We start from the raw sequence: 13,118 nt of genomic DNA on the forward strand, positions 1-13,118 counted from the left end.
AAAAAATCTTAGACTGAAAGCACATATGAAAAACTTAAATCCTTACTTCCTGATGAATAGCCTTTGGACTATAATGGAACTTAAATAGAAAACTATATTTAGAAAGATCCAGAAGCATTTTATTTTTAAAATCGACTTTAAATTTAAAAAACAACCACTGATTCTTATCCACCCTGACCACAACCCAGCTGCTTCCTCCTCTCCCATCCTTCCTGGACAGCCTTTGCCAGCCAGGCCTAGCATTTCCCTGGGGGGGCATTTCATCCATCTCAAGGCCCCCACCTGCACTCCCAATGCACCCCACCCACCCAGCCTGGTCCCCGCAGCCCAGAACAAAGATGGCAGCCAATGGGGGGCGTGTCTCTGGAAGAAGCAGCAGCTCCCCACCCACAAACCCCCTTGTCTCCTGCTTCCTTTCTGGGTGCCCCCTGCCTCAGCCCCACCCTCTCTTGCTGAAGGCTGCATGGCCCCCACCCCTCCAATACATATCTCACCAGTCATCGCATGTGTGAAAGATTCCTGCATCGCAGGGGGTGGACTAGATGACTCTGTTGGTCCCTTCCCTCTCTCTAGTTCTATGACAAGCTTGCTTTGTCCTGCTCTGGAAGGGAAGACTCAAGATGCACTCATACCTCGGGGTGAAGTAGCTTCAAGTTAAGCATTTTCGGGTTGCGCTCCATGGCGACCCAGAAGTAACGGAGCGCATTACTTCCGGGTTTCGCCGCTCACGCATGCACAGACACTCAAAATGACGTCATGTGCATGTGCGGAAGCAGTGAATCACGACACGTGCAGATGCGGGTTGCGTTCGCTTCAGGATGCGAATGGGGCTTCGGAACGGATCACACTCGCATCCAGAGGTACCACTGTAAAAGGCTTCAAGTTTCAGGAAAGGCCCTTCCAAATAAACATCAGGAAGAACTTTCTGACAATAGGAGCTGTCAGGACAGTGGAACAAACTCCACTGGGAGATGGTGGTCTCTCCTTCCTTGGAGGTTTGTCAGCAGAGCTGGGATGGCCGCCTGTCAGAAGCGCTTTGTCTGTGATTCCTACATTGCAGGTTGCCCCTGCCTCTTTGGAGGTAAAACCATTCTTCAATAAAACTTCCCTGGACTTGGAAAATCTAACTACCGGCCAGTTGCTAATCTTCCTTTCCTGGGCAAGGTTCTGGAGCGAGTGGTCCCGGAGCAGATCCAGACGCTCTTGGAGGAAACTGATTTTCTAGATCCATTTCAGTCAGGGTTTGGCGCAGTTTTGGCACAGAAGCTGCTTTGGTGGTCCTGAATGATGACTTCTCTCGAAAGAGAGAGACAGGGAAACACGTCCCTGTTAATTCTCCTCCACCTCTCAGTGGCTTTCAATACCATCAGCCATTGTCTGAACTGGGGCTGGGTGGCACTGCTTTGCAGTGGATCTGGTCCTACTTGGGTGGTCATTCCCAGAGGGGGTGCTTGGCAAATGCTTTTCAGCCCCATGGAGCCTTCAATGTGGGGTTCCACAGGGCTCCATCCTGTCCCCCATGTTGTTTAACATCTACGTGAAACCAAGGGTGGGGACATCTGGAGGTTTGGAGTACTGCCAGCTCTAGTTCTCCTTCACATCTGCAGGTGAGGCACTGGAAGCGCCGGACCAGAGTCTTGCCTCAGGAATGGACTGGATGAGAGCCAACAAAGTGAAGCTCAATCCAGCCTGGCCCCCTCAAATATTTTCTGCAGGAGGCCGTCAACAAGGGGGCTTTAAAGAGACATTCATGGAGGAAGGGAGAGTTATGGATGACCCCTGTGGGGCCCGATCCAGCGGCTGCAGGACTCTTCCGATGTTCTCATCGGATGGCAGCCAGTCGATGGCAGCACTGAAGCATCTTCCGAGAGGCGAGAGGGCTGGATTTGAAGCTCCCCGAGTCTCTCGCTTCAGGATGAATAGAAAGGAAGGGGGGGCGCATGACAGAGATGGACATTCTATCAGATGCACGTTTATCCATCTTCGCCCGGTGTGGATGGAGAGAACCTCTCCCCGCTTCTCTCCTCAACCTAGACGGGGAGGGGGGCACTCAAAGGGACCCCAAATGTGGGAGATGAACCCCCCACCCCGGGAAAGAGCGAGGCTAGTGAAGCTGGGCCAATGGGCCCCCCCGATCCCGCCTTCCGCTCCCTCTTCCCGGGGAGTTCCCCGCTGCCCCCTCGAGGGAGAGGCTTCCGGGCTGGGGCTCCGCTCCGCCTCCGCCTCCTGGCACCGGAAAGTCCCAGGGCGCCGGGTCCTTTCGTTTTCGGAGGCAGAAGGAGAAGCATGGGGTGGCGGCTGCCCGTCTTGCTGGCGTTCCTCCTGGCGGGGCCAGGTAAGGCGCCCGCGGGCCGGGTGGGGCGGGCGGGGGCCGCCTCTGGAGCCGGGGAAGGAGGACTGGGCGGCGGAGCGGGGCGGGGAGGGCGCAGGACTCCTGGGACCGGGAAGAGGAACCCCGGATTCAGGCAGCGCAGAGTTTCACTGCGGAACTCCCTCCGGCAGGAGGCAGGGTGGCTTCCAGAAGGGGTGGGCAAATTGGTGGAGGAGGAGGGGGCTACTGAGGGCTGCTCTGCCTCCTGCTTCGGAATGCCAGTCTCTGGAAACCGGAGCTGGAGTTGCGGGGGGGGGGGAAGTGGCCCTCGCGCTCCTTGGCCACTGGGAGAACAGCGTGCTGGACTGCATGAACCGTTGGCCTCATCCAGCCGGCTCTTCTGATGGAGTCTTCATGTCCAGTTGCAGTCTATCTGGATTCCTTGGTTCTAAGGGGCATTTATAGGCACGCGGGTGGTGCTGTGGTCTATACCACAGAGCCTAGGACTTGCCAACCCGCGACAAGGTGAGCTCCCGTTGCTCGGTCCCAGCTCCTGCCAACCTAGCAGTTTGAAAGCACGTCAAAGTGCAAGTAGATAAATAGGCACCGCTCTGGCGGGAAGGTAAACGGCGTTTCCGTGCGCTGCTCTGGTTCACCAGAAGCGACTTAGTCCTGCTGCCCACATGACCCGGAAGCTGTACGCCGGCTCCCTCGGCCAGTAAAGCGAGATGAGCGCCACAACCCCAGAGTTGGCCTGGACCTAATGGTCAGGGGTCCCTTTACCTTTACCTTTAAGGGGCATTTGGCCCCAGTGAGGACAGGGGGCTGGACTAGAAGGGACACTGGACTGAGCCAACAAAGCTTTTCTGATGTTCTTAACTGAGGCCTTCGGAGCAGCTATTGCAAAAGCCCCCCCCCCCCGTTCTGTGCGGAGGAGCCCCCCCTCTTGGACCCCTTCCTGGAGCTCCCTTGGGTGGCGCCTAAAAGGCTGAACAGGGTCCTTGGGGCAAGACACCCCCCACTTTGCCAGGCTCTCAGCCCCATGGGGGTTTCGGCTACAAGAAATCTGTTGTTTGTTTAGGGCAGCCTCCTGCCCCACCAAAGAAAGAAAAACACAACCGGCCAGATGTTTTGGATCACAACTTCCCAGCAGGAAAGGCTGGGATGTGTTTAGTTACTTACCAAGTTTCTATCCTGCTTCCCTCCCTCTGCACGGCGTCCATCGCATCAGACGTCTGGACCCGCGTGGTCAGTGGTGACTCTGCTCTGCCCCCCAGACAGAGGCTTCCTCAGACCAGTTTCTGGGGCCCACTATTGGGGAGAGTGATCCTTTTTGGTTAATGTCTGGTGCAACTGCAAAATACAAAACAGTGCTACTACAAATGCAAAATATGCAAAGTGTTACTAAAAGCAAATTCAAAATTGACCAAGTACTGTAGAATGTTCCTGTCGTGCTTGGATCCTGCCTGTGGCCTCCGCTTTGGGGTGTCTGGTCAGTCCAGGATGATGTTGGGCTGCGTGGACCTTTGGCCTGATCCAGCAGCCAGACTCTTCTCACCCGTGTTAGGAATCAGCCAGGCTCATCTTGCGACTGTTGTGGGTCCATCTGTGGCCACATGGAGACAGATCTCTGGACGCCAGGTTGGCAGTGGACATCTCCGCCTGGCTGGCCCCTCCAGCTTTCTTAAGCAGGTCAGCAGAAGAGCTGATCCATTGCATTTATACCCCTCCCTTTCCTCCAAGGAAGACACAGTTCACCCCCCCCGTTAATCTCTACAACGACCCTGCGAGGGAGGTGAAGAGGCTGTGTTTGACTCCACCCAGGGCTGAGTGCGGGTTTGAACCTTGATCTCCCAGGTCCTCATCTGCCACTCTCACCGCCGCCCCACACTGGCTTCCTAGAGTCCTTTGGCTAGGAGGCAGCTCTAAAAACTGAATAGGTAAATAAATATGGGGGAAGTAAAATGCCCTTTAGAGAAGGATCTGAAATATTTTCCTGGAAGCTTGAATTTCTTTTAATAATAATAATAATAAAATAATTTTATTTATATCCCACCCTCCCCAGCGGAAGTCTGGCTCAGAGTGGCTAACAACAATAAAAGTAAAATAGCATTCTAAAATCAATTAATTTTAAAATCAATTCAAAATCAAATTAATGGCAACCATTGGGCTAGAGTTCTGTGAAGATTACCAAAGGAGGGGATCAGACTGTGCCTTGGCCAAATTTTATTCTAATTTGTTTAATTTAATGATTTAATGTGTTGGAAATCACTTTGAGATTTTTTCAAAGAAATATAAAGCAGTATAGAAATGAATAATAATAATAATAATGGCACCTAGGCATACTTTGTTGCGGCGACTGTAACCTAGGTTTAAGGTGCCATCTGGTGATTAGCTTATATATCTGAGTTTCTAACGCTGCTTTTCATGCTCTCAGAGCCTCTCCAAGCTGGTGCCCCCCTCCCCCTCTCATAAGAACATAATAAGAGTTTGCTGGATCAGGCCCGTTCCCCCATGAATTTGTCTAATATTCTGAATCCATCTAGGCTCGTGGCCATTGATCCAGCAGGTTCTTTTCATGCCGTCCCACAAGCCTCACCCTTAAAAACTGAAAACAAATGCCAAGTCAAAAGAGTCTAAAAACAATTAGAATTAAAAACCTATACCTTCCACCCAGTGATTTCAAGGCTTCCGGAAACGGCCTTCTTTTGTTTATTTTTGTTTCATAAAATGTGTGCACAGCTTGATTGTTGAAAAAAGGAAAAAAATGAAACAATAAAATCGAGAGAGAGAAATACAGTGCCTTAAGGCACACAGAAAGTTAACAAATTAAAACCCATGCCAGAATTCCTGCTTTATTCTTCTGCCTCTGGGTAAACAGCAACGCTTCCACATTCCTCAAGCCTTTGCTACTTTTGCTGCAACAGAAGTCCAAGGAGAGCGAAAGAGGAGCCCTGCCAGTTTCTTTTTTTTTAATATAAGATATTTATTAGCTTTTCACACTTTATAAAAACACAAATCACAACAAAAAACAAAAACATAAACACAAAACACAAAAAACACCACATGTATAATTTCAATCCCTTTTTTTTCATAAAACTTATTTTCCCGACCTCCTCATACCTCCCCTTACTGCATTCCAATCCCTAATTAATTTTGATCAACAAATCCCTCCCTAATTTCTGATAAATAATTTTAACCTTTCTTTTCATATTGCATAATGGTTACAGCATACAACCTCATATTTTCCAAATCCTGGAGCCCTGCCAGTTTCTGGGCGTTCGCGTCCTTAATGGACTGACTCCAGCTACAAAAGCTGAGGCCGGGGTCTTGCTTTGGAGGTTTCTGTTGGGGGCAGCGATTGGTGCTGTTACTGATAGTCAAAAGGACTCGCTTTGTGTTGTGTCTTTGTGTTAGACTTTGCTGTGATTTATGTGGAAGTTGCTCAGTTTGGTTTTACATTTTTTTAAACATTTGATTTGTCATTCATGGCTACATTTGTGACGGTTTCTTTCATGTTGGAAGCAGCCTTGAGCATGGATTGAACTGTGGAAAGGAGACATAGCACTGAATTTATTTATTTATGTATGGTTGGTTGGTTGGCCACTGGAGGAAGAGGAGGCTGAGCTGGATCCAGCGGTCAGGCTCTTCTCATGTACTTAAGGAACCTCCAGGCCCAGAAGCAGTCTATCTAGATTCCTAAGTTTTTTTGGGGGGGGCAATTGGATACTCAGGGGACAGGATGCTAAGTGAGATGGGTCCCCTTTGGGGCCATGAATTTGTCTAATCCTCTTTCAAAGTCATCTGGGTTGGCGGTCGTTGCTGCCTCTTGTGGAAGGGAGTTCCACCGGTTAACTAGGCAACACACCATCAATGCCATCTCAGTGTATTGGTGGTGGGTTCACACGAGTCATTTCACTTTGTGGGCCATTGTGTACCGCTCCCTCAATGTTCCTGCTTTAGTGCCATCTTGGGGTGGGGGGTGGGGCTCCCTTGTGCTCCTGCGCAAAAACAGGGAGGAAAGTTCTCCCCAGTTTTGGAATGACAAATTGCAGTCTTTCGAAAGTGGAAATGAAGCAATCTATCCAGCGCTGTTTTTGTAGGAAAAGAGGTGCCAGAACTCACCATTAACACCTCCTTTGTTCTCTTATAATGGATAATGGCACCCATCCAGAGGGCCTGAAACTGAGTTCCAGAGAGTTCTGGGTGGAAAAAAGCCCTGCATCTATTTGCCCTGAAGCTTTTGCAGGGACAACTGAGACTGAACACAGGATTGTGCGGCATTATGGTGATGATTATTATTTCATACAATGTATGAAATGATTACGGAAAACCTCAAAGTGGTTAACAAAAAAAGATCACAACCCTCCTTTAAAACATGTTGTTGTTTAGTGGTGTCCGCCTCTTCGTGACCCCCTGGACCAGAGCACGCCAGGCACTCTGGTCTTCCACTGCCTCCCTCATGCTGGTCGCTTCGAGAACACTGTCCCACCATCTCGTCCTCTGCCGTCCCCTTCTCCTTGTGCCCTCCATCTTTCCCAACATCAGGGTCTTTTTCAGGGAGTCTTCTCTTCTCATGCGGTGGCCAAAGTCTTGGAGCCTCAGCTTCAGGATCCGTCCTTCCAGGGAGCACTCAGGGCTGATTTCCTTCAGAATGGAGAGGTTGGATCTTCTTGCAGTCCATGGGACTCTCAAGAGTCTCTTCCAGCACCAGAATTCAAAAGCATCCATTCTTCGGCGATCAGCCTTCTTTATGGTCCAGCTCTCACTTCCATACATCACTACTGGGAAAACTATAGCTTTAACTATACGGACCTTTGTCGGCAAGGTGATGTCTCTGCTTGTCTAGATTTGTCATCACCTTTAAAGCATACAAAAGTTAAAATACTAAAACAAATCAGAATTACCTCGACTTTCTTCTTTTAATAATATTTATTATTATTATTATTTCAAATTTTACCAATTCGTTTACAGTACAATCCGAACAAATCTCTCATATCCTTTGACTGGTCACCCATGGGATCCTTTTGTTAGCTTATATAGCTGCTATATTACTTATATTTTATCCGTTATATGCATTAATTCTAAATCATTAAACTACAATTTCTCCTCTGCTGCTGCCCTTCAAATCCTGCATAGGTTTTAACATAACCATCGTCAAAATCACATCAGCTTTTTGTGCATCTGGGTTAGGCTTGCATAAACAACAATAATTTCAGCAGGTGCCAAAAAGAACACAGGGAAGGCTCCTGTTTCATATCAAGTAGCAGGGAGTTCCAGAGGGCAGGCCGTACTAAAAGATCAGGTTCTTGTAAATGTGGAACAGGCCTTGTGTGGCATCTGCAGCAGTGCCAGTTCCACCAGTTGAAGGGGCAAAGTGTTCTCATGGGTAAACTGGTTCCAAACTTTTAAGGGTGTTTCCGTGTGCTGCTCTGGTTCGCCAGAAGCGGCTTAGTCCTGCTGGCCACATGACCCAGAAGCTGTATGTGGACAAATGCTGGCTCCCTCGGCCAGTAAAGCGAGATGAGCGCTGCAACCCCAGAGTCGGCCACGACTGGACCTAATGGTCAGGGGTCCCTTTACCTTTATGCTAACAGCAGCACCTTGAACGGCCTGGTTGCAAATGGGCAGCCGCTGCAAAGGTGATCTACACTGACCAAACCTTGTTCCCTTTAGGAATTAAGCATAACCCCACCCCGAAAGCAAGCCCCCTTTGCTGGGCCCAGGGCAAAGAGAACTCGGCCCTTGCCTGCTTCTCCCCCTCCTCCTCCTCATTCATTGTGGGCCAAAACGGCCCTCTCCGCTCTCCACTCTTGCCTGAAGCTCTGCTCTTCTCTTTCCGCAGCGCTAGGGAACGAGGGCGCAGCTGCTGGGACTTGTGGCTCCTGCCAGAAACACGCCAAAAAGCAGGGGAAATTAAGCAAATACCCTGGGCGGATGAAAAACTGGGAAACCTGCATGGACTTAGTCAAGTAAGTGGGCCCCCTCCCCCCACCCTTGCCAGCCTCAAACAAGGGACTTCTCCCTGCCTGCCATCCTTTGGCGGCTCCGTTACGTCTCTGCCAGCCACCTGGCTCTCCACCTCCATCCCTCCGCTCCATTCCGTCCTTTTCCTCGGCAGGTTCACGTTCCCCCAAGGAGACTGTTACCTGGGCTTAAAGAGCAGCGACTGGGTCCAAGCGCTGATGAAAGAATTCCCTGAAAAAGGTGAGTGAAAAAGAGAGAAAAAAGGTTTGGGGGTTAGGGTTAGGAGCTTCCTGCAGCCAATCAGAAGCCGTGCTTTGGTTTTGGAACGTTTTGGGAGTCAAATGGACTTCCGGAATGGATTCCGTTCAAATTCCAGGGTACAACTGTATTATTATTGCAGGGCTAGAGGACCCTCAATCCTATGAGCCTGTGAATGGCCTGTTTTCCTGCCCCCCAGCAGTCTCAGTGTGCATTTCTCTCTCCCACAGAAAAGGGTGTTGTGATGCTGAGCCCAAGTCCTGCGCCTCCCAAGCTGGCCCTCACCTCTGCACCCAAGCCCTCCACCTCCCAAGCCCCCCTCTCAGCTCAGTCCCCCACGGTCTCGCTGGGGGTCCTTGATGAGACCTCAGTGGGGGTCCTCGACGAGACCCCTGCCATGCATCCAGCTCCAGAGGTCCCCAAGGATGCAACACAGCCCCCCATGTCAACCAGAAGTGCTGCGCCCCTCGGCCACGGTGAGTGTGTGGTGCTGGGAGGACTGGGGCACCTGGAAAGGGACTTCCCACCCTCTTTAAAGTCCCTTGACTGTGCTTCGAAATTCTTTGTTTGCCTTGCAGATCCCCGGGCAGCCGGGCCCGCTAGCCAGGCCCCCCAGACGGCAGAAAGGGGGGTCTCACCAGCAGTCGTGCTTTCTTTGCTGGCTGTCACCCTGGTTGCCGTGGCCATTGCCACCATCGTGGTGTGCCGCAGGAGACACCGGCAGCGGCGGGCAACCCTCGCTCCTCTCAGAGACCCAGGTGGGCAAGGAGGGGGGCGGGGGGAAGTCTCCTCTGCTCCCCCTCCACAGAACAGCCTTTGGCAACCTGGAGCCCTCCAGAGGTTGTGGACTGCAACTCAAATCGTCCTAACGAATACCTCTTTCCCCTTTCAACAGAGGAGCAAATACACCTGCCGCATCATCGTGAGGAGACCTGAAGGCAGCCTGGCGGCCGCTGGAGTAAGCAAAAAGCGGATTTTGCCAGAATTTCCAGCAAGTCTGCTGCATCACTTTGTTCCAAGAGTTGCGGGGGGCCATGAAAGGACTTTGAGCCAAGGGGGGAGAGTGGGAAATGTAGATACTGGAATCCCGTTGTGTGCAAAAGGTGTCCCTTGAAAATCTCTCTCTTGTTCTTAAAAGGCTTTTTGGGGGGGTGTCTGGCAGCCAAACCCCCAAAGCTGCCCCCCATTTGCACTTTACCCCGTGTGACTTTCCCTCTGCCCCCTTATTTTTGTACAGAAGCATAGAAACTGTAGAGTTGGGAGGGACCCTGGGGGTCATCTAGTCCAACCCCCTGCAATTCAAGAATCTTCACTACAGTATCCATGACAGATGTCCACCTAACCTCTGGCTAAAAGCCTCCGAGGAGGGAGTGTCCACCATCTCCTGAGGGAGACCATTTCTCTGTTGAACAGCTCTTGCTGTCAGAAAGTTCTTCCTGAGGTTTAGTGGGACTCTCCTTTCTTGCAACTTGAAGCCATGAGTTCGAGTCCTACCCTCCAGAGCAGGAGAAAGCCAGCTTGCTCCACCTTCCATGTCTCCTCTCAGCCTCGACCTTCCGAGGGCCAGAAGACCAAATGATATGTCATAAGAATATGTAAATAGAAATGGTTAAAAAAATAAATAATTTTGCACAAAGGAGGATTCTGCCCTCATGATCTTCGCTTGCTCTCTGCTCTCTGCTCACTTTGAAGGCGAAAGCAGAACCCGGAAGGCCACAGTCTGCTTTCACTTCTCGGTTTGCAAAGCTTCCTCGTGAGTCAGGTCTGGGGAATCCAGCATGCCCCCCCCACTCCTCCTCCTCTCGCTTCCTCCTCCATGACCTCATGGGGTTTTCCGCCCACTGTTTTCTCAAGAAGGAAATTTTCAAGGATGGGCGAAGGTGTCGTGTCGCCCACAGGTGCTGCACTGCCTTGCCCGGGGGGCAGGATGGCGCCCCCCAGGCCACCCCCACATTTCCCAGCAGCTATATCTATCCCCAAACACGCCACAATGCCTTTTGAAGGGGCCGCACCAATGAAATTTCTGACAAACTCTCTGTGCGGAGATAAGGTGGAAAGTAAATAAATAGGAACCGGGTTTGGCATTTCAGGCGACTGCGCAATCTGGGCTGGGACTGCGGTTCTGTGGGGGCTGTGCAGGTTGTGACATGACTCAGAACCTGCCACAGACAGACCTTGAGGAAATTTAGGACCTTTAGACTTTCTGAGGGGGGAAAGACCCTGCGAGGTGTCTAGGCCCCCCCCCCCCCCCGCAGTGCAGGAATCTCCACTCAGTGTGACAAACGGCCACCCGGGCACTGCTTTAAAATCCCCAATGAATCATAGAACAGTAGAGTTGGGAGGGACCCTGAGGGTCATCTAGTCCAACCCCCTGCAGTGCTGGAGAATCCCTGACAGGTGGCCTTCCAACCTATTCAAAAACCTCCAGCGAAGGTGAGGCCACCACCTTCCAACGTCACAGAATCCAAGAAAGGTAGAGATATGGAAAGGGCACTCCAGGGGTCATCCAGTCCAGCTCCCATAAAGGAAGGAATCACCAGCTGCTTAAATGTGTGGTTCCCTCCCCCAGACCTTTCAATAAACTCTGTCAGATGAAACAGTCCTTTAACACAAGAGCCGCGGTCCCGTTCCCACCTCCCCGCGTGCCCCCCACCCCCTCAGCCCCCTAAGCAGCAGCAGAAGGAGAAGAAGCGGGCGTCGTCCTCCTTCATGCCGGCCAGGGCTGCACTCTCGTCTGGAAGCCCCCCCCCCGCCCTCCCAGGGCACCTGCAGCCCCTCGCCAGACTCCCTCTCCATCCGGAGGTTGTTGGCGGCCGTGGCGTCCAGCCTCACTCGCGGTGGCGCCGCCTGCAAGGCCACCGGGTTTTGCTCCAGCTGCCCAAACTGAGAGGGCGAAGCAGAAAGCGCAGGGTTAAACTGCGGAACTCCCTGCCAGGAGAGGCAGCCGGGGCCACCAGCCGGGGGGGGCTTTAAAAGAGGGTTGGGAAGACTCTGGGAGGGGGGCTATGGGGGGCTGCTAGCCAGGAGGGCTCAGCTCTGCCCTCTGCAGTCGGAGGAAGGAAGCGTTTCTGAATGCCGGTTTCTGGAAGCCTCGAGAGGGGATCCCACCGGCCAACTGTGAAAAAGCAAAACAAAGCAATCCCCAAACGAGGATGAAAAAAGGATCAGGTGGATTTTAGACTGTGAAAAAGTTTAAGCAAGCAAGAGGATAAAAATGGATTACAGCTTGTGTCAGCTTTGGACAGGCTTTGCCTAAACGGAAACGGTTTTAGCAGGCTCCGGAAAGCAAGCGGCGAGGAGCCTGCAGTCGGTCAATGCGCAGCCAGTTCCAAAGATCGCCTGTGCAGCCGGCCGGCCGGCCAGCCCCATATCCCGCAGCCCCGACCTGGAGCCAGAGGCAGAGGAAGCTGCTCCGGTCCTGTCAGGATGGCACCCGGAGCGTGCCGTCCCCGCCTCCGTATGCCGCTGATGGGCCGGATCCAGCTGCCTCTGTCACTTCTCACCTGATGCACACCTAACTGGGGTGGGGTGGGGTCTCTTTTCCCTTTTTCTTGCTTTGCACCCCTTTATAAGGCCCGTGGAGCTCAGCCGCCTTCTCCCTTTGCGGCTTTGACTGCGATCCTGTGCCCAGACACGAGGCAGGAAGGGCTGCGACCGAGTAGAGTTTGGGGCTGGGCCTGGAAGCCCACGGATTTCCCCTTGGTATAGGAATTGCGTCAAGTAGGAAGCAGCACACCTCCCTGGAGGGTCCCCTCGCCTAATGGACGACGGGAGATTTTGGTTCACAGCAGGTCCTGAGTGAAGGGTTGGCGGCGGCAGCAGCTCAGGAGGCCCCCTCAGTCCCCGCTAATATGGCCTTGACCATCCTCTGCTTTGCAAACCCAGCAGGGTTGTGGCAGTAACAAAAGGGAGGAAGGAATGCAAGCAAGGGAAGCCACCTTGAGATGGGTCAGGGGGTGATGGTTGCCAGAGGGGAGACTTCTTTACTATAGAGCAGGTAAGGTCAAGGGACCCCTGACCATTAGGTCCAGTTGTGGCTGACTCTTGGGTTGCGGCGCTGATCTCGCTTTATTGGCAGAGGGAGCCGGCGTACAGCTTCCAGGTCATGTGGCCAGCAGGACTAAGCCGCTTCTGGTGAACCAGAGCAGTACACAGAAACACCGTTTACCTTCCCGCCAGAGTGGTACCTATTTATCTACTTGCACTTTGACGTGCTCTCGAACTGCTAGGTTGGCAGGAGCAGGGACCGAGCAACGGGAACTCACCCCATCGCAGGGATTCGAACTGCCGACCTTCTGATCGGCAAGTCCTAGGCTCTGTGGTTTAACCCACAGCGCCACCCGCGTCCCACTATAGAGCAGACTCTCTCCCAAAATAGATTAATTTCTCCCCTTCTTTCCCAGCACTCAAAACTCCTTCCAATAATAACCCAGGACTCCTTTTTTCCATGAGTCTTCGGGTGGCAGGATGCTCAAGCAATAATCTTCACCACTTTTTTCTATCTCTGCTGTTTTCTTCTTCCTGTGTTCTATATCATTTGTGTATGTCTTGTACTCTGCCATGAGCACATCTTTATAAGGAA

At 52.1% G+C, this 13,118-nt stretch overlaps 1 protein-coding gene across 1 annotated transcript; it reads left to right on the forward strand.

Annotated features, from left to right (window-relative positions):
- Nucleotides 1-2,262: 2,262 nt before the first annotated feature.
- LOC128400482 (C-X-C motif chemokine 16-like) lies at nt 2,263-10,172 on the forward strand. The gene is made up of 6 exons (XM_053362693.1): nt 2,263-2,335; nt 8,157-8,283; nt 8,433-8,518; nt 8,767-9,012; nt 9,115-9,294; nt 9,432-10,172. The coding sequence occupies exons 1-6, from the start codon at nt 2,287-2,289 to the stop codon at nt 9,470-9,472; spliced, it is 729 nt and encodes a 242-aa protein (XP_053218668.1). The 5' UTR covers nt 2,263-2,286; the 3' UTR covers nt 9,473-10,172.
- The last annotated feature ends 2,946 nt before the right edge of the window (nt 10,173-13,118 follow it).

Source organism: Podarcis raffonei, chromosome 13, assembly GCF_027172205.1.
Source record: "Podarcis raffonei isolate rPodRaf1 chromosome 13, rPodRaf1.pri, whole genome shotgun sequence".
In the NCBI taxonomy this organism is placed as follows: Eukaryota; Metazoa; Chordata; class Lepidosauria; order Squamata; family Lacertidae; genus Podarcis; species Podarcis raffonei.